Raw genomic sequence first — 21,249 nt, forward strand, 5'->3', positions numbered from 1 at the left:
CAACCTGCATGTTGACATCCACATCATCCTCTGGTAGAGTCTGTCACTCTGGGGCTCACCTTGTGCCATGTCATCATGAACATCATTCTTTCTCTTTGGGCCACAGCACTTTTATGTAGAAGTCAAGCTGTTATCCTCATTTAGCATCCCATGAGGGGACCAGTTTCTCTCTACAGAAAGGTAACTTCCACAGATATTCAAAATTAAGAGAGGTGGGGTCCAAAATCCATTCCCTACCCAACACATTTGCATGCACACGCCCACGCACACACAAGAATTGTTGAATGTAATAAAAGTTGCTCCTGATCTCAATGTTGTGAGCAGTACAGAGGCAGAAAATTCTGATATCCTATTTTTGAAAATGGAGATGAGAGCTTTGGGTTTTAGATTAGAAAAGGTTGGTGGCCTGTCCGTATTTTGTTTTCTTTAAATCTATGGAAAGTTCCTGGTACTTCTCAATGTTTCTTCCAGTGTAGAATGGCCAGCCAGTCTTTAAGCTTCCTAACTATTGAGGATCCATGGCCAAAGCCATGCTTCATCCTCTGTGGCAAATATCAGTTAGGTCTTTGGTCTTTTGAATGAACTTTCTTCTCTTACTAATAACTTCTTAAATACACTCCCCTGATATACTCCTGGAAGTCACACATATACTTACAAGGAAATAGATCACATTGGTTACTTTCTTTTTACCAGTCTAGTGATTGTGAATGGCTCCAGAGGAAAAGAAAAAGATAAAATAACAACAGCAACAACAACAACAAAAAAACATAGCTGAACTGGCTTCCCCAGTCTTCTCTGACCTATCTCTGATTTAAATGTCCATGTGTTTCTCAAAACTTCTATGAACATAATTTTCAGTCTAATGTGTTTCTCGATAATGGAGGAAAATCAAGAGCTAAGTCTATATAGTTATCTTCAACTTACTGTTAACAACCTAAAAAACCCAGGAGTCAACTCGGATTCCTCCCTTTGCCCAAACACTCTCATATCTAATTCATCTGTAGGTCCTGTTGGCTCTATCTTCAAAATACATTTCAAGACTAATCGACTCCACTCCTCCACCCTAGTTCAAGCCACTGTCCCCTCCCATCTTAAGCAAAATACCTCTAACTGGTCTCTCTGCATCAAATCTTGCCTACATATGATCATCTACCCTCATCCCACCAGCACACACATGACATTGCTCTACACCACGAGAGTTACCCTTTAAAATGTAAATGGAATAATCTCTTTTCTGTTCACACCTCTCCCTGGCTAATACTTGGAATAAAATTCAAACTCCATTTTGTAGTGTACATGACCCTCTGTGGTCTGGCCTCTGCTAAATTCATCCATTGTCAATTCCCTTGTTTAATCTGTTCCAGCCACACTGGCCTTGTTGGAGTTTCTAAAAAACACTCACTAATCTTGCCTTGGGGACTTTGTACTTGCTGTTCCTGAGACCTGAAAGCCACTCTCATCAGAACCTCACATGACTTGTGCCTTCCTTTCTGGTGTCTGCTCAAATAGTACCTCCTCAGAAAGGCCCTTCCTGACTATCTAAAACTTTCCTTTCCCACCTCCCTTTCCTCTTTAACTCTGCTTTAATTTTCCTTCATTGACTTCTCGCTCCCTGAAGTTGCACTATTTGCTTACCGATTGCTTCTATTACCCTACAGGGGTCCCAGTCTCCCTGAGCACAGAGACTATGTCAGGTTGATGGCTACCTTGTGCAGAGTGCTTACCGCTCAGTGCTGATAGGAGAAACCTAAGGAATTTTATAAAATGAATGAATGTGGATGGAAACAAGAATACTACTCTCATTCCTTTGTTATTTCAGAGAGTGGTTACAGTATCCCAGAGCAGGGGATTGTTGTTCTTCCACCTCCACACTCTCCTCCAGGCCACTTCCTGGGAAGACAGGAGACACTGACGGGAGCCTCTGTGGGACAGTCTCCCAAGCAAACAGCTCCACTTGTGGTTTCAGCGTTTGTTATATCAGATTCTGATCCATGTATGTTTTATTTTGAAATGCACTAGTTCTTCATTTTAGATTAATTATAATCACATATCAAAAACCAACTATTAGGATGCCTGTAAAAGAAACCATTTTTGAAGTGCCAAGGAAGTCATTTTACCTCCAAAAGCCAAATCAACCATCTTTGTTTTGTTTCCATATTCCAAACAAATCCACCTCATGTTAAGCACAAGATGATGTTTTCTTAGTCCCCTTGGATTTTCAGTCAGGAAAGTGAGTCATGACAGTAACAAGAAAGGCTTAGGTGAAATAAAATTTCTCTTCTTGCAACCTCTACTTCATTGCATTAGCATGAAGCAACAAGGGAGGTCACACTAACTCATGGTGTTATTCCAACTTGTTAGTGTGTTCTTGTTATCTGCTGTTTCTGAAACAGCAAGTCATATGTAGTCAGAATTCTCAAAACAAAAGCCAGCCATTCTAGCATGAGTCAAGACATCCACATATTCCAAAGTGCTTCCTCTCTGACATAGAATAGGCTGGTCAAAGGATTGCCTCTACTTAATCTTTTAAAGGTATGATCCAGAAATCTTCATGGTTTTTTCCTTTCCTAAGTAGCGACAGTCAGGAGACCTAGCTGCTAAGAGATTATCTTTGTGCAAGTGAAGAACTATGTTGATTGGTGGTCAGGAGAGTATTGAGGTGAGCAGAAACCAAGAGGCAAAGTTCATTGGATGAGCCTTTTGTGTTTGTGTCCTTTTTGGAGAAATAGTCTTTGGTTGCTTTTCTGTTTAGTTAGAAGGAGAAAAAATCTGTTTTACTCATCCTTCCCCTCAGAGAAAATGATTAGGCTCATTCTCTTGAATAGATATTCTCCCCTCAGAGCCAGAGGCTGGGCAAATATAATATCCAGCTGGACATTTGCACCAGTTGGGTAAATGTATCATCTACCTGGGCACAAGAATTGGCACCAAGTTGAGAACCAGGTCTGTGGAACCATGTTCAGCAGAGTAATTCTTCATCTGCAATGACCTACATTTGTTAAATACTTACCTTCTTAGAGAACTAGGTAAGATTGTTGGAGATACACATTAGTAGCAAGTAGCTGAGGGTTTATTCTTTTTCCATCTATAAGAGCCAAAAGCCCTTCACTAATTGTGAATTTTAAAAATATATGCTGTTTCCTTCCATTCATTTCTCTAGTCAAATGTTGAGTCGAGTCTTTAAGAGAAGGTGCAGAAAATTCCTGCACCTGACATTCAATATATGGGGGGAAAGAAAAGCACATATAAACAGCACGTGTTATTAATGACTGAAGCATCACCCAGCCAGTTTCTTTTCAAATGTATGGATTATATTGACTTTTGAAGTCTTCTATGGTTGTGGCTTCCAAAGGCACCTGACCACACTTGGCAGGAGTACTGCATTTAAAGTTGGTTCTTGAAGTTCTTCTGTTGTGTTCAAAAGACTCATGTTTGCATTTTGAAACCATGAGAAGGATACTGGATAGTCCATTTTTTGTAAGCTTATGCCTCCCTTTCTCATGCTTAGACAAAAATAACACTGATTTTTTTGTCTTATTTCTCATCTGACATTCTCATTACACTCTCTTCTGAATGTTTTTCTTTCATCTAATGCATTCTATTGTAAAGTAGATTGAACGCTATGTGTGACACCATGCTGAACAAGAGAAAGATTCTTGCCTTTGCTACAGGACTATGAGTTAATCCCCTTGCTCTGACCTACTCAAAGAAACCCAAGAGATGATATCATTGCAGATTTTTTTTTTCATAGTAGAATTTTTTACATCAAATGTCTAGGACCACACTGGATACATTTTCTTCAGTTTGGTGCTTTTTTAAAGAGAGGATTTGGCAGAATCAGCCTTTCTTCCCTCTCTCCCCATGTCAGATTCTGAAATAGACAAACAACTGAGTCACAGCCAATTCTGCAGTCAGGATATTCCAGAAAACTCCTCTCTTGGTCCTGCATAATTCATTTTTCTGACATACCCGAGACGTTCTCCCCTCCTCCCTTTTTTTTCCACAGAGGAGAAACATTGCAATGCTCTGGGTCCTATTTCAGCATTTCAAAGAAAAAAAAATAACACTGCTCTGCCTTGGGCATTGATTACTTTGTTTTTTGACTTACAGCTTGCTCCCTATACCCAAGAGGAGAAACTTTCCTCCAGAACACTCTGTCCTTTCTGTTTCTCACACTCACTCACTCATGATATATAAATTCAAAAAGCATTTGTGATCATTTCACCTACAACCAACTTCACAGACTTCATTTTGTCATGCTCAATGTAGGTTCAGGCAATCATTTTTGAGTCCTGGTCTTTTCCAACCGAATGAATTATTTGCAGTTAATATTGACCCAGCCTCTCATAAGCAGCACCAAGCTCTTCCAGGGGACGGATTCAGTTCTTGGACTATTTGGGGACAGAGTCCTCAGACGGACACACAGCTCTTGGCCTGCCCCGGTCCTGCCCCAGTGGACAGTGTTGCAATTACCCACACTTCCCAGCGGCTGTTCCTTCTTTACTGAAAGCTGGTCTTGATTGTCTCAGAAGCCGAATTCAATTTGCAGTTCCCCCAGTAACGTGCTGTGATTCATTTGGGGACAAATCTGGATTGAACTGAGTCCAAGTGTCTCTTTTGTGAGACAGAAGGGAAGTATAAGTAGATACTATAGTCACCCAGATGAGTCAGCCAGGAATTCATGAAGTGATTCATAAATCGTTATAAAGACCACTAAAGTCTACTAAAATGGAGTGCTGTCTGGCTATACAAAGTGGGGTATTATCATTGCGGGGTTTTTTTAGATGTTAAATCAGATGTGAAATCCTTAAAACTGGGCTTTTCTTTTTAACTTTTGAAAAGGATTCCTTTCTTCCCCCTCTGCAGTTGGCCAACTGCTACAGCCATTTTTCATTGATTAGTTTTCACAGATGAATTTTAAAACCACCACAGATGATACCCTGCAATTCTTTGGGGAAATAAAAAATACCTCCCCAAATCCATCGTAGACTAGTTTATATCCATTATTTCTACTCCCTGGCAGCAAGTCAATAATATTTTTCGTGTGAATACAATGAAACAAGCTGTTCTAATGAATCCTTCCTTCTTCAGGAGGTCTGTAGCTGCCGTGGAAGAGACGGGGGGAAAGAAACTATCCAGAACACATACTAGCTTTTAATCTAGTTGATCATGTAAACACATAAATTCCTTCTTTTCAAAGTGTTAACCCCCAAAGCAGTGGTAAAACACACAGTCCTATGTTGCTGGCTAGAACTGCTTGTGGGTACAGCACAAATGAAGAAAAGTAAGAAATATTTATGACATGCTTGACTTGCAACACAATCTATTAGTAAATTTTGTTAAAGAAATAAATGTGGGCATTGACAAAGAATTACTTTGGACTTATACACAGGGGAAAGAGCCCTACCTGAAAGGAATTACCTAGTTAGAAAGACTAAAGGTATATTCTATGTTGTGCATGAAGAACTCCGGTTCGGGACTGAGCAAGTTCACCAAAGTACACTGAGCTACACTTGCCATTGCTCGATTTTTTAAAGGTAGTATGATGCTGACACGCCCTCCCACCAGCCCATGATAAAGATGAACATTTCAGATGCCCTCAGGAATCTTCCTCGTTCCTCCCTCACCCCACCACTCTTGCTTGCTTTATATCTCCACTAGAGAAGTCTTTCTCACCTTTGTGACTTTAAGCAAATTATTTTACCTTGTTGGGCATTTTTTATTTCATCCAAATAAGATGGTGCTCCAGTGCCCTTTCCAGCTAAAACATTCTATAATTGTATAAATTTGTGGACTCAGGATATTCCATTGGGAAACTCAGCACCAATGTATGAGACCTACACACGAGACCAAGATTAACTACTTCTAGAACCAGAAAATCAGCCCCATGAGTAAATGCTCCACTTTCTTTTTTTAATTCAATTTAATTTTATTTTAAGTTCTGGGATACATTTGCAGGATGTGCATGTTTGTTACAGAGGTAAATTTGTGCCATGGTGGTTTGCAGCACCTATCAACCCATCACCTAAGTATTAAACTCTGCATGCATTAGCTATTTTTCCTGATACTCTCCCTCCCCCACACCCCCTAACAGGCCCCAGTGTGTGATGTTCCCCTCCCTGTGTCCATGTGTTCTCATTGTTCAGCTCCCACTTATAAGTGAGAACATTCGGTGTTTGGTTTTATGTTCCTGCATTAGTTTGCTGAGGATAATGGCTTCCAGCTCCATCCATGTCCCTGCAAATGACATGATCTCATTCATTTTTATGGGTGCATAGTATTCCATGGTGTATATGTACAACATATTCTTTATCCAGTCTATCATTGATGGGCATTTGGGTTGATTCCATGTTTTTGCTATTGTGAATAGTGCTGCAGTGAACATACATGTGCATGTATCTCTATATGATTATATACCCAAAGTAATGAGATTTGGGTATATAATGGAATTTCTGGGTCAAATGCTATTTCTGGTTCTAGGTCTTTGAGGAATCACCACACTGGCTTCCACAATGGTTGAACTAATTTACGTGCCCACCAACAGTATGCCTCACTTTCTTTTGAGCCTTAGTGTTTATATCTGAATAGTCAAAGAAGGAAAGAGTCTTAAGATTTTCTAAGAACTCTATAGATGTTCTAATACATTGCTGGGATCACAGTCTTACACAGCTCTCAAACACTGGGGTACATGTTAATGTCAGGGATGCCTTAAATGTACATTCAATCAGTCATTCCATAAACATGTATTGGCCACCCAGAAAGCATCAGACATTTATTGTATTAAGTACTTTGATATTCCTGACTTCCCAATTTAAAATTATTCCTAATCCACCCCACCCTTTGCTGTCTCCATGATTTTCTCCATAGCACTCATTTTCTCTAGCCCAGTAGATACGTTGCTTACTTAAATTACGTCACTGCCTGCCTCCCCTTACTAAAATGTAGGTTCCACAAAGACAGAGATATGTGTCTTTTGTTGCTCTATCCCTAGTGCTTAGAACAATGCCACACATTTAGTGTTCAACACAGACCCCTTGAATGAATAAATGTCACCATGGACTTTACAACCTTCAGTGAAAGTTGAGATTACCTTTGTTTTATGCTTAAAATTGATCCTGGGAGAAAGTGGGGAATTTACTTGTTTACCCAGCTAGTAACAGACAGACCCAGGATCCAAGCCTAGGTGGGTGTGACTTGTGGCCTGTCTGTCTTCTTCTTTGTCCATCTGCTTCTCCTGCCATTCCCACTTTTTCTGCACATGAACCTAAGCAGTTTTCAGTGTCTCAGTGTCTCAGTGTCTCAGTGTCTACGCATCTCAGTTGGGAGCAACCGATCTGAGAAACAGTCTAAGATTGAATGTTGTTGGGCCGCGCCACTGCATGGCTGGGGAGCTCAATGATAACAGGGGGTTGTGGCTGAGAAAGCAGAGGAGAAGGGCGTAGAAGGGAAAGAGAGTGGCCAAGTAAATACCCACAAATAATCAGACATTCTTTGAGATAGGCAGAGATACATATTTGCAGAAATGTTTTAAATGTTTCTTCAACCCCCAGAGGATTTTTTTTTTTTTTGACGGAGTCTTGCTCTGTCACCCAGGCTAGAATGCAGTGGTGCAATCTCGGCTCACTGCAAGCTCCGCCTCCTGGGTTCATGCCATTTTCCTGCCTCAGCCTCCCGAATAGCTGGGACTACAGGCGCCCGCCACCACACCTGGCTAATTTTTTGTACTTTGAGTAGAGATGGGGTTTCACTGTGTTAGCCAGGATAGTCTCGATCTCCTGACCTCAGGATCCGCCCACCTCGGCCTCCCAAAGTGCTGGGATTACTGGTGTGAGCCACTGTGCCCAGCTCCCCACAGAGGATTTTTTATGAGGTTTTAAAATCCTTCCCCTTCCCTTTCTTTTTTTCTTTTGCATACCATTGCTCTTGGTAGGGTTATACAAACTCCTCTACCAAACGAGTGGAAATGTTTGACTCAGTTCTTTGGTTAGCTTTTGTGCGATCTGTTTCTGTTAAGCAGTAATTTTTTTTTTTTTTTAGGCTGTTATGAGCCCATTTACAGAACAATCATCTATTGTTTCAAAGAAGTTTAAAATGCTAAAGAAGAGACTAATAAGCTATGTCCAATGAAAGCTCTGAAATGTCAACTGCAGATCAGCAACCAGAGAACAGGGTTGGACCTAGAAAAGATGTCAGAAGGTGTCTCTTCTGGCTCTTGGACACACTGTAACTCAAGATGAATGAGAGTGATGTCATCTTGGTCTGACATAATTGGGGAATAAGATACTCCGTAAGAGGGAAAATGGTGAAAAACTACAATTTATCCTCGGCATCACCATGTTTTATTTTAGCATCAAAAAAATTTAATTCACCTTCATTTGATTTAAAATAAAGTCTCACTTAACTTTTGGGGGCAGAATATTCAGGGCATATTCATTTTGATGTGTGTGTGTGTGTGTGTGTGCGTGTGTGTGTTTGAAGAAACAGGGTTGGAAAGTAGGTGGAGACACTTAGAAGATGGGATTCTGAGGCCCGTCCCTTGCCTTCAACGATAGTGAAAACAGTTTATTTTTGCTTAGTGAGCATCTAAGCATGTGTGTTTTCTGTTTGTTGTTTGCTTTTGCACCAAATAACCTTAGACTACTTGTTAGCTTGTTGAATCATTCTCCTGGCATCTCTCTTGCTAAGGGAAGAGTTGTCCATTTTTGTGTTTTGACATTCCCAAGGACTTTACCTCGAACAGGAAGACTCTCTTCATCTTCCCCATGCCTCTCCTGCCCTCTCACCCCTGATTTTACTTTACTATTTCTACTCTACTATGAGCTAGTTAACAAGTAACTAACTTTATAAACATTAAATTTAAATTAATAAATTTTGAAATATTTTAAGTATGGTACTATGTGGTGTTTTTACACAGCAACAAAATTGATTCTGTCTGCTGTACTTGAAAATCAATCCTATATATACACTCACTTCTTATGCTGGACTTTTTAGTGGTGGCTTCCTATCTACTTCCTTGTTCCTAGCAATTGTCTGGATAATTGTGATCACTTTTTGTCCTTTTTTTTTTTTTTTTTTCTTTCTGCTCCATATGTTTAAAAGTTAACATTTCTGTATTATTTCTTTCCTTTTCAAATCAAAGCCTACTTTAAATGTGTATTTTACTTAGAATAGTTTATATTTAAATTTTCATTAATACTTTATATGGGGTGGCATACTGTGTTTTGAAATTATATTAACTTTATATTATATAAATTCATTTATTTGAATAACATAGAGGAAAATTCAGCCTGAATTAGGAAGAAGCAAAATCTTGAGTCAATTGAAGCCATGATATTTTATTCCTGCGTGTCATTGAGATAGCAGTGCTAAAACCATGATTTGTACCTATCATATTTAATACTGGGTAATATTTGGTAGCCAAGAGAGCATGGCCCTGGTTTGGAGCTTCCCTGAATGAGTACATAAGAATGATTTAATTAGCATATAATTATATAGAATCATATATATGTAGGATCTAGATATAGATCTACTTGCTGACTTGCCCATTCACACAGCTGTGTGTCCCATCAGTCCTCAACAGAAAGAGGATAGCAGACGTTCCAGAAGAAGGGACTGTAAAACCATCTAGAGCAAGTTGCATCTTTTCTTTACAACTGAGGAAACAGAATTAGGGAGCCAATCAAAGGATCTTGCTCCTTTGCCCAAAAAAATCCAAAATTGGGACACCAGCAATGACTGTTAAATAGCACCATAGGTTGCCTTGAAATTCAGATCCTTCCTCCTTCCAACCCTGGGGATCTTTAAGTACCAGGGGATTCGGGATTAGGTGGTAACCTGGATTCCTTCTACCCCTAAAGTCTGTGATCTCACAATTCCTCATCCCTCTTCCACAACCTCAGAGCAACTTGCGAGACACGTTAAAGACATGTTCCCCCAGAAAATAGCCTCCATATGAGGAATCCTGGCAAATGAGTTTTACTAGATGTTCTCAGGGCAGTGCCAGGGTTTGCTTGCTGTGTTTTCTCTCCAGCTATTCAGCACATCTTTTCAGGGTCATCCCAATTAAGATGATATGCTCAGACAATGTGTATTTACCCAGCACGGGACAGTCAGTTACTATTCTCTTTCAGTGGAATGAAGATGTAAATGATCAATTACACAGGCATCCCAGCCCAGCTGGTTTGTTTAAGCTCCTCGCCTTGACCTCTTTTCCCTAGAGGTTAGCAAGTCTGACTCCTTTCTTGGTTCTTAGATTTACCTTCTTCTATAGTCTCATCACACCTCACATGGGAAAAGCAAAAAGAATATGAGATTTTTGTCCCATGCTTTCTTACTGCTATAGTACAAACATAGAAGCTCTGCCCTTATTAAATATTCTGGTTCAGAATGTTTCCAATCACTTTATAAACTTGACTGGTTCATCTTCCCTTTTTATCATCTATGGCCCTCCACAAAAGCCCAGCAAAGTTAAAGTGATTTGTTCCTGTGAAATAAGCAATGTAAGCAGATGGTGACCTATACGTGTTAGTGCAAAACAAAGCCTGTCTTTCTACACACTGTAAGGAACAGCTGATTAAAAGTTTTCAGCTTACTGGGACTTTTTGAGGAAACTAAACAATTCATTGCTAATGTAGTTTTCCCCAAAGTTATTTTGCTGCTTCATTTTACTGCACTGACAGACTCCTTGCTCCTTTCTCCCTTACACTTGTGCCAGTCCCCTACTGAACTGGCACCCAGAAGATTATTTTGATATTTGATAGACGTTGCCAAACTGTAACGTTGTTCTTACAATTCCATCTTGCCTTCAATGGTAGAAAGCATAAACTGTCATTTTAAACATAGTGAGTCAAGTCTTTCCAATTTTCCTTTACAATTGGAAGATCAATGTACAATCATCCATTTCAAATCCCAGGTTTCTTGACAACATCACCTTATTTAAACACCAATATGTCCCCCACCCCAGAAACCACCAATAGTCTTACTGTGATTGGCATATGTGACTCCTACATCATGTTCCTATCACACCCTTAAGAATACTCTTTGCCAGGCACGGAGCCCACGCGGATCTCGTGGGTTCTGGATTTCAAGCCACACTTGACCTTTGAGGTTTAAGTTAATTCATTCTTGGCAAAAGAAAATGCATTGTTTAAAGAGAATAGGATTAGAGAGGCTCATAATAAAGACTTGTAACAACACTTCTTGGACCTCAGATATATCTTACAAAACAAAATGTTTATGAGCTAAGTGTAAATGATTCAGAAACATATGGATCAAATTTCCCCCTAAAATGCAAATGGATTTTAAAAATTAGCAGAAAAAGGGCTTGGCAAAATATGTACTTTGAATTTCGCCAAACATAGTGTACTTGAAATGCAGCTTAGAAATCTTGAGAAACCCAAACTGTGAGTAGGTTTTCCCTTTATTGTTCTTGTTTATTCCCTCTGTATCTCAGTTGAGAATTCAGTGGTTAAATGGGAAACGGCAGTGGGGAGGGAGAGGGTAGAGAAAAATCCTGAAGGATTTTTTTTTTAAAAAGCTTGTTGTCACGCTCTTGTTTAGCCAGAATGGGAGGTGAGAATTTGGCTTTGGAGAGTTTGTCTTTGTTCCTGCTGTTTTATGTCCCTCATGTTTCCTTTTATAATTGTTTTCTCAGGTTTGCACCTTCTGCTCCATCTCCTCACCATATCAGCCCCCGGAGAGTTCCGGCTTCTTCTTCAATACTGCAAAGAACCCAGCCTCCCCATACCCAGCAGCCATCAGGTTCACACCTGAAGTCCTATCAGCCAGAAACAAACTCTTCTTTTCAACCAAATGGTATCCATGTCCATGGTAAGCAAGAAGCTGGCAGTCCCTTGAGTTTTGAAAAGTGACATTGTGCTGTTGCTTTTCATCTTAGTTACCTGTCGTGGATTTCAGATGTTCTGTTCTGCACGAGGCTTAGGCTTTCATTTGCCTCTAAACTTTCACACTTGGTAGGCATGAAATCCTATGGTATTTTCCTGACTTTGGCCTGATGATGATATAATTTATTATACCTCGCACTGGTCAGCTCAAGTTGTTGGTTTTTTCATTGACCAGGGCTCTAACACCAGCAATAGCATCCTGTTTCTAAACAATAGACAGCCCATGGAGAAAGACATGACAGGAGTTCTTGTGCCCAGGTGTGCCTCTGCTCTGCTAGGTTTTTGCTCTCGTTCTCATAGGTTCACATCCTCGCTAACCTTCAAGGTGCAGGCAGAATGACACCTCCTCTCTGAAGCCTTTCCCGATCTCCCAGCCAACGTCATCTCTACAGGCTCTAAACTCTGATTCTGTTTCGCCTTTCTCTGGTAGTATTTATGCTTCCTCCACCTTGTGATTTACTTATCTGTGAATAAAACATGGTTTCACTATGAATGTACAAACTTCTCTGTGAGCATTGACTGACCCATCAGAAAACTGTATCTTTTAGGAAACTTAACACAGCTTTTTACAAGTGGCAAAGAGACGGATACTTGTTAGGTGAACGGATGATGAAACGGAGAAAAGGAAAGCAAGAGAAATCATAATGATTTTCTAAATTTGCAGATCTTGTGTTTAATGGGGAATATGCATAGAGAACTAAGTCTTAGTTTCTTTTCTTTATTTAAACTCATTTTGCCATTTCAGGCACCTATCTTAGTGAGCATCCATAGAAAGCTGAATTGCCAAATCATATAGATTTGAACTGTCACAGGCTTTTACTTCCTAGGGCAGTCAGATTTGTATAAGCAGAAGAGATACTGTCCTTTTAGGCTGAATGTTTCAATTACTAAAAAATACAACTCTCCTCTACCTGCCTCTTGCTGATGCCTGAATTTTCTCCATATGAGTTATTACTTGAAATTAATGGGTGATGTTCCCAAACAAATCTAAATCAATATGCAAACTGAGCGTGAACAATTTTCCAAGATGGCAAAATCAACCAGCAGTATGGAGCTAGGCTTGGACAAGAACATCAAAGTAAAGGCCTGAACAGCAAAGAGGAGGTGATACAAAAACAGCAGCCAGCTGTAGGAAGGAAGAGACCTTTAAAAACCAGAGTTATTGGTTCTGCCTCAAAGTTCTATCCATCTCATCTCCCCACTTGCCTGGTGTAGGCACACAAACCCCCATCAAAATTTGCACTTGTACCATTCTGCAGGCCTATGGTCATTTTTACCTTCTGCTGGCTATAAATTGTTTCTCAAGCTTTAGTTATGTATTTATTCAACCAAGAAATACTTCTTGAGTATCTACTGTGTACAAGGCAAGGCATCAAGGCACGCAAAAGACAGGCAAATTGAGCCCTCTTCCCTCTGAGGAGGGCCTGCCAGTCCAGTCAAGGAGTTTATCTACTGCGAAAGAGACCCGAGTCCCCTGCGCCATGAAGCCATCCTCACCACTCCAGGCAGGAGGTGCACAGCCTGAGTGTGGGCTGTGTGAAATGTAGAGTAGGCCATTGATTCCAAGACACAAATTTTTCACCTTCACATTTTAACATCACTGAAATCTGGACATAGCTCATGGTGGCACCATGTAATTGGCAGTGATTTTTCTTTCTGGTGCTATCTAGAGTAATGGAGCATTTCACAGTTGATGGTATCAAAGTTCCAAGAAAATGCAGTGTAACACATTTTGATTACAACTGTGAAACACATTTTTAAAAATTTAAAAATTGACCTATGTGTAGAAGAAAAATTGGAAGGAAGTTCTCTAAAATATTGACGGTTTTATATCAGGATGGTAGGATAATGGGTGATTTCTTCTTTTTTCTCTAAAGAAATCTTCAAAAAGGGTTTTGAAATTAGACCAATTTGAATGCAAACACTAGTCTACCCTGAACTGTGTAACTCTGGGCAAATTATGGAGTCTTAGTTCACATTCGTTAAGTTGGGGGCATTTCATCTATCTTCTCTCTTCAGTTGTTAGGAAGATTTGACAGGAAAAGCACCTGGCACAGAGTAGGAGCTTAATTAATTTAATGCTCTTCCTTCTATCCCCTTCTATTTTTAAAATTAGACTCTTTGAGAATAGGGATAATGTTTGTAGCCCTAGGGCAGGCATAATACTTGGTGCAAAGTAGGCATTTAGTAAATATTTACTGACTAAGTGATTGACACTCTCTCATTCAACAAGTGAATAATGAACAAGAGGATACAGAAAATGGGATCTACCCTATTATTTTCCTGCATCTCTTGGCAAAATACTCTTCTTCCACATTTCTCTTTTTTTTTTTTTTTTTTTTTTTTTTTAGTTACATAATGAATATATTGTCAGCTTGAAATTGTTGGGATTTTTTAAACTTTCACATTAAAAACAATTTATTTTTAGAGACGGGGTCTCACTCTGTCCCCAAGGCTGGAGTGCAGTGGCACAGTCATAGTTCACTGCGGCCTCAAATTCCTGGGTTGAGACCGTCTTATTTTAGCCTCCCGAGCTGCTGAGACTGCAGGCACACACCACCACACCTGGCTAATTTCGTTTATTGTTCTTGTAGAAATGGGGTCTTACTATGTTGCCCAGGCTGGTCTTGAACTCTTGGGCTCAAGTGATCCTCCTGCCTCAGCCTTTCAAAGTGTTGGGATTATAGATGTCAGTCACCTGTGCTAGGCCTGAACTTTCACATTCTAATTGTTAAAAAAGTTCCCATGGCCAATGAGAAACTGCTAATATCAGCCCTAAAAATAAGTTTAAAATGTAGTTAGGCAAATTGAGAAATCATGACTTTCTCCAGGAAGATGGGCAAGTGACTGTTGCGATGAGGTTGCAAAGGGCATGCCCCTGTATTAGCCATTGGTCCACTGCTAGTAGTTAATTGGTAGGTATCCAGATGTAGCCTTACTTCATTCTCCAAGCACTTTCTGAATTTGTTTTTCTGGAACTTTCTAGGCAACATTTCTAGCAGTTCTTGTCAACTACTCTTTATAGTAAGGACAAAATGTATCTTACTGTTTTTCAAGTGGGCAGTACAATGCTAAGAGTAAAAATGAGACCTTCTTAATGAGTTGCATTTATTGGTCTTGCAGTTCAGCTTTTGTTGGATGAGTTTGCGGGAGTTATATAGCATCTTGGTAACAGGGAACACCGTCCCCTAATAAAACTTGATTTTTAAAGCCCAAAGCAGTGTCAGGGTTGCTAATGCAATAGTTCAAGTGAGTGTTTGTTCTCTCTTTCAAAAAGTTCGTGGTTTTAATGAGTGTAGTCACCCCCATTTCTTCTGTACTCCTTGCAGTAGGTAGAGGTCAGGGAGAAATACCATCACTGTATTTTTAGAGACAACAACTGAGACAAATAAGATTATAAAACGTCTAGGCATTGCTGCCTTAGCAAACTATGCAGCTGCCTTTATCAAGAGGTCTAAATTTCCAAGCCATATTCTTTGTTTGTTTGTTTGTTTGTTTGTTTGTTTGGAACGTAGTCTCACTCTGTCACTGAGACTGGAGTACAGTGGCACAATCTTGGCTCACTGCAACCTCCCCCTCCCTGGTTCAAGCAATTCCCCTGCCTCAGTCTCCTGAGTAACTGGGATTACAGGCGCACGCCCCCACATCTGGCTTATTTTTTTGTGTTTTTAGTAGAGATGGGGTTTCACCAAGTTGGCTAGACTGCTCTCAAACTCCTGACCTCAGGCAGTCCACCCACTTTGGCCTCCCAAAGTGCTGGGATTACAGGCGTGAGCCACCACTCCCGGCCCCAAGCCATATTCTTAATCAACAACATGTTTCTAAGTCAAAGGCACACTGAAATAAATATACATTTATATTTTTCTGTGGGGAAATGTAGACTCCTGGGTGTAGACGTTGTTGCATTACAGAGAGCTATGAAAGGTTACAAGTCAGACGGGCTTTGGTCTTCCAAATGAAGATGAGGCCCATTGGGTTTTGTTAATCGTGCTGTAATACTAAATGATACTGAGCCTAGACATTGTGTGCTCTCTCTATATTTTTATTGAGGCATTTTGTAAAAGACATACTTTGAAAGATTACTAGCACTGCTTTTTCAAGTTTTCTCACCTAGTGAATGACCCAGGACCATTGCTCAGGTTTGTTGACTCTGCATCCATCTCATTCATTCATTTTGCTTTCATTAGTACAGGGAATGAGGTATCATTTCCTTTAATGTTTGAATCTTGGTAGCATTTATGGGTTTCTGTTCGGGTGAGATCTCCAAGACAACTTCTTAGTACACTTTAGTCCTTTATTTTAGATGTAAACATAAGGACACTCTGCAATCATGTAAACTTGTTCTTTGGTCTTTTCTTTTTCCTTAGGACACTTCTCTTGCCCAGACAAGCTTCAGAATGTTGCCTGGATTAGTTGCCCAAGAGTTGATATTTGTACGTTTTGTTATTGGACTAATGGATCATTTCTTTCTAAATGCCCCAATCACTCCAGGATTATTAGCATGCCGTGAGAATTCCTACAACAGCATTTTCCCAATCTTCCTGCTTCTGGGCCCATCAAGGAGGCACCAAGTTCAGTTCAGCAAGTGTTCATTGGTCAGCCACTATGTGCCAGGCAAACATGAATGTCATTTAATCAATGCACTGTGACATATGCAATAAGAGAAGGTACAAAAGGCACCTGATTTATTCAGAAGAAGATGTCGAAGAAAGGTCTGTAGAGGTGATGCTTGAAGAGGGTTTTGGAGATAAATACCTTATTGGGCAGGCATTCCAGGCAGAGGGGAAGCAAAGAGCACAGGTGAGAACACAAATGACAGTGTGGTGTGTGTGTGCACAGAGGGAAGAGCCAAGGGGATGGCTGGAGTACACAGGTTAAGCCATGGAGTAGAGGAGGAAGAGGATGGAGAACTTACAAGGCCAGCTCATGAAGGGTTTTGTGCCATGCTAAATGTAACCTACCGAATGAAGAAGTCAGCCCAGTATTTTAGGACAATCAAGTAGAGTGCTGTGTAGAGACTGGAATGAGAGAGGTAGGAACATTAAGCTCTAACTGTTGGGATTATGTTGGGCCACATGTACAGAACACCTAAACAACAGTGACTTATTAAAGAGTTCCGTTCACTCAGATGCAACTGGTAAATAGGGGAATGATGTCAGATTAATGTGTAATTGTGTTTGTTCACACACGGTCTTTCCTAGACAAAAGCTGGAATAGTAAGAGAAGAGAACAAAAACGTCCTCCGCCTAGCTGCTGTCCAGACAGGAGCCCTTTCAGCTCTATTTTAATAACATTTGAAATGAGCACAATCCCGGGGGGGTCCCTCCCAGATAGGTGCACATCCAGCCTTGCATGGTCCTCAGCTCATGGCAGACCACACACCTTCCTGTGCACTGGGCCCTGCTGTCAGTTGTTGTCTCAGTACCTGTCAGCCAGCCTTTCCAGTCTATTTTTTGTGATTTTTAATAACCACCCAGGAGCCTATAGCCACACTGAACTGCCCATCTAAATTTCCTCTTGACTATTTTGTTACTGCAGTAATTAGAAGGTATCGAAGATTTTCAGTGGTCTGACCCAATTGTAGATTTCTCAAAGACCTTATTTTTAATACACATTTGTGCAGAGGACAAGATTTTTCAGGGTTTATTTATCATGTTATAGCAACAACACCAACAACCCCAGTGTGCAATTTACTCTTCTCTCATGACAAGATGTCTTTTTTTTTTTTGAGATGGAGTCTCACCCTGAACGATCTATGTTCACTGCAACCTCTGCCTCCTGGGTTGCAGCTATTCTCCTGCCTCAGCCTCCTGAGTAGCTGGGACTATAGATGCACACCACCATGCCTGGCTAATTTTTTGTATTTTTAGTAGAGACGGGGTTTCACCATGTGGGCCAGGCTGCTCTTGAACTCCTGACCTCAAGTGATCCACCCTTCTCAGCCTCCCAAAGTGCTGGGATTACAGGCATGAGCCACCGCCCTCAGACTTCTCTCATGACAAGATGTCTAATAGGAAACAGTGCAAGGTGGAGAAGGAGCCTCACAGAGTCCACAGTGCCCATGCCTCCTCCCAACTTTGTGCTTTGTCATTGTTAACAGGTGGCTTCCATCCTCCTGATCACAGCATGAATGCTGATATTCTACATCGTGTACCCTTAGTCACACAGCAAGGGGGTCTGGGAAGATGGATATTTTAGTGCATTGCCATAGTTAACGGAGATTCCATTAACAGTGTTTACTGGATAGGCACACTGAAGGGGCTGCCAAACACACTCTAGGATGGTTTTCTAATCTGTAAAATGGGACTAATATGACCTGTCTCACAGACAGATTCATTCATATCCTCCCTTGGAAGTCAGAGTGGAGCTCACAGGCCTCTTTCTGAGGGTTCTACCCTATGTTTTCCCATCTCTTCCATTCTCTTAGGTTTCCATACTTTCCACTGTGTGCTCTTATTTTGCATCCCTCTGGAGTTTCCAGTCGCCAACACAGAGATTTCTGTCATCCACGTACCATTTATTAGATTTCGTTAGGAAAACACCTTGAAGCTACCTCCTCAGCCTGGGCTGTTTGAAATCAATGCAGCAGCAGTGGGAAGGGGGCGCCCTCCCTGTTGGTCATGGCTTCTATGGTTCCTGAGCTATCTTTCCCATGATTTAAAGCATGCCCTGCCTGTAGGCTCCCTAAAGCAGGCCAGTCAGCTCCCAGACAATGGTGGCATTTTCTTACCTCAGTATGGAGCTGTAAGCTTGTCAGTCCAGTTCAAATTGAGTGCAACAAGAAACAAAGGGTTTCCAGACACCAACAGGACTCCAAGAACAAAACATATTGTAAACGGCTTGTCCCACCAAGGAGCCAAAGCATCTTTCAAACTGTAGAAATATCAGAGCATTGATATTTAAATGGCAGTGAGGTGGCAAATACAAGTTTAGCTAACTTCTTCCTCAGTTGGCTGTTTACTCACGGTGATTGTGCAATGGTACTTTCCAACAAGATTCCAATGGGCTGTAGCCAAGACTGATTTCATCACTGCCGATTTATTGTGTTAAATATTTAAAAGTTATTTTAATTTTAATTTTATTTATTTATTTTTTGAGACAAAGTTTCGCTCTCGTCGCCTAGGCTGGAGTGCAGTGGTGCGATCTCAGCTCACTGCAACCTCCGCCTCCAGGGTTCAAGAGATGCCCCTGCCTCAGCCTCCAGAGTAGCTGGGATCACAGGCATGCACCACCACACCCAGCTAATTTTTTGTATCTTTAGTAGAGACGGGGTTTAACCACGTTGGCCAGGCTGCTCTCGAACTCCCGACCTGAGGTGATCCACTTGCCTTGGCCTCCCAAAGTGCTGGGATTACAGGCGTGAGCCACCGTGCCCTGCTTAAAGGTTATTTTTAAAGGCTGATTTTAAAGACAATAAACATACTCCCACAGAAAATTTCATCACAACTACATATATGAGGTTATGAAATAATAAAGCAGTAAGTCAAGAAATTGCATTGCTTAGAACTTAAGCATTGTGTCACGTCTTGAAATCCCAGAAAGACAAATATAATTGATTATAAATCAACAGTGTAATAGATTTCATGGAGAAAGTTGTGACATATTCACAAAAGAAATGAGCCGATGAGTGCACTTAATGTTATTCCGATGTTATAATCAGCAGTCATAATCAGGAATAATTTTCCATATCAGCCATGATGTTATTAATGCTTACATAGTAACAGGGATTGATGATTAGATTCGGAGAAGTCCTTAATTACTCTCGTATACTTAATTACTACAAAATTACCCCAAGAACAGTTTTACATAAGTAATACTTGGGAAAATCTGACTGTGTTCTAATTCTAAAAAACAAAAGTTAATTTTAGGTGTATACGCCGAGTGCAGTGAGCATTTCAACATGCTGAGTTTTGTGGGAGGGGTGTGAGATGGTCATCTGAACCAGAAAAGATGTTGGAATGATGGATTATGGAAATGACTGAACTGTGAATAATCTACATATATAACTAAGCATCTGCACACGCAAGCATGAGTGCGTGTGCACCCACACAGATTAAACTCACTATGTTAATGTGCTATGTTTGATCATTAAGAGTATTAAATGATTGAATCAACTCTTGCTAAATTGTCTCAGGACAGGGACTGCATTGTCCCACAATATTTGCACACTGCAAGTGCTTAATAACTGCTCATTAAATAATATTAATGAACAGAAAGAAAAGACAAGAATAAAGGGATTTTTGCTCATGGCATCTTAGACTGATTGGCAGAGTCAGCCCTTGGCAAAATTGTGACTTACAGTCAAGTTTATTTGGGCCCTCTTTTCTCTGGGCACTTCCTGCCTGTTTCTCTGCCCCCCTTTTTATTTTATTTTATTTTTATTTACTTATTTATTTATTTATTTATTTTTATTTTTTCTGAAACAGAGTCTCGTTCTGTCGCCCAGGCTGGAGTGCAGACACGACCTTGGCTCACTGCAACCTCTGCCTCCTGGGCTCAAGCGATTCTCCTGCCTCAGCCTTCCAAGTACCTGAGATTACAGGCACTTGCCACCGCGCCTGGCTAATTTTTGTATTTTCAGTAGAGACAGGGTTTTGCCATGTTGGCCAGACTGGTCTTGAACTCCTGACTTCAGGTGATCCACCCGCCTCGGCCTCCTAAAGTGCTGGGATTACAGCCATGAGCCACCTCGCCAGGCCCTGCCCCCATCTTTAAACACCCAGTGCTGACCAACTGCCTGAGACCTCTTCCCAGAGGAAATAGGATGAACGATTCACTTACACGTTGAGGTAAATTTAATATATTACTGCTTCTTGTGAGTATCTGAATAATAAAAGAGGATACTGAGACACAGCTGGTACTGAGTGTGTAGTAGTGAAGCACTGGGCCATGGCAGCCCTGTGGAAGAGGAATTGTGAGGAATTCACAGTGCCCATAGATACCAGTCCTTTGCTTAAGAAAGCATTTTCAGTTTGGAGACAGGAAGATGGCAGTTACTAACTGGAATCCTATGATCAGGTCATGCAATGCCCTGATTCTGAGGTTCTCAAGTTTAGTAGATGATACTGACACCCCTGTTTCAGACTTGGCACAAGAATGAGAGAATGCCTGGACTACAGTAGATGCTCACTTCATTGCAGCTGTTATTGTTATTTTTCTACTGTGTATCAGATACTTGGTGCTCTAAGCAAGTCCAGAGCAACCTCCTAGGTGAGACTATGGAAGAGCTTAAGCACCATGCCCTAATTCATATACCTACTGAGTATCAGAGGTGGTTTTATAAACCCAGTCTGACCCTAAAGCCCACAGTCATACTTTGTGATGGTGCCTGTTGAAAAGAAAAACA

At 40.8% G+C, this 21,249-nt stretch overlaps 1 protein-coding gene across 4 annotated transcripts in view; it reads left to right on the top strand.

The window, feature by feature from the left end:
* The window catches only part of GLIS3 (GLIS family zinc finger 3), a 481,201-nt gene that overhangs the window by 438,981 nt on the left and 20,971 nt on the right, over positions 1-21,249 (top strand). For all 4 annotated transcript variants that reach the window (XM_077966125.1, XM_077966126.1, XM_028835186.2 and 1 more), the window contains one exon: positions 11,654-11,829. In XM_077966125.1, coding sequence (XP_077822251.1) covers positions 11,654-11,829 — 176 coding nt within the window. The remainder of the gene's footprint in view (positions 1-11,653; positions 11,830-21,249) is intronic.

Source organism: Macaca mulatta, chromosome 15 (genome assembly GCF_049350105.2).
Source record: "Macaca mulatta isolate MMU2019108-1 chromosome 15, T2T-MMU8v2.0, whole genome shotgun sequence".
Taxonomy (NCBI): Eukaryota; Metazoa; Chordata; class Mammalia; order Primates; family Cercopithecidae; genus Macaca; species Macaca mulatta.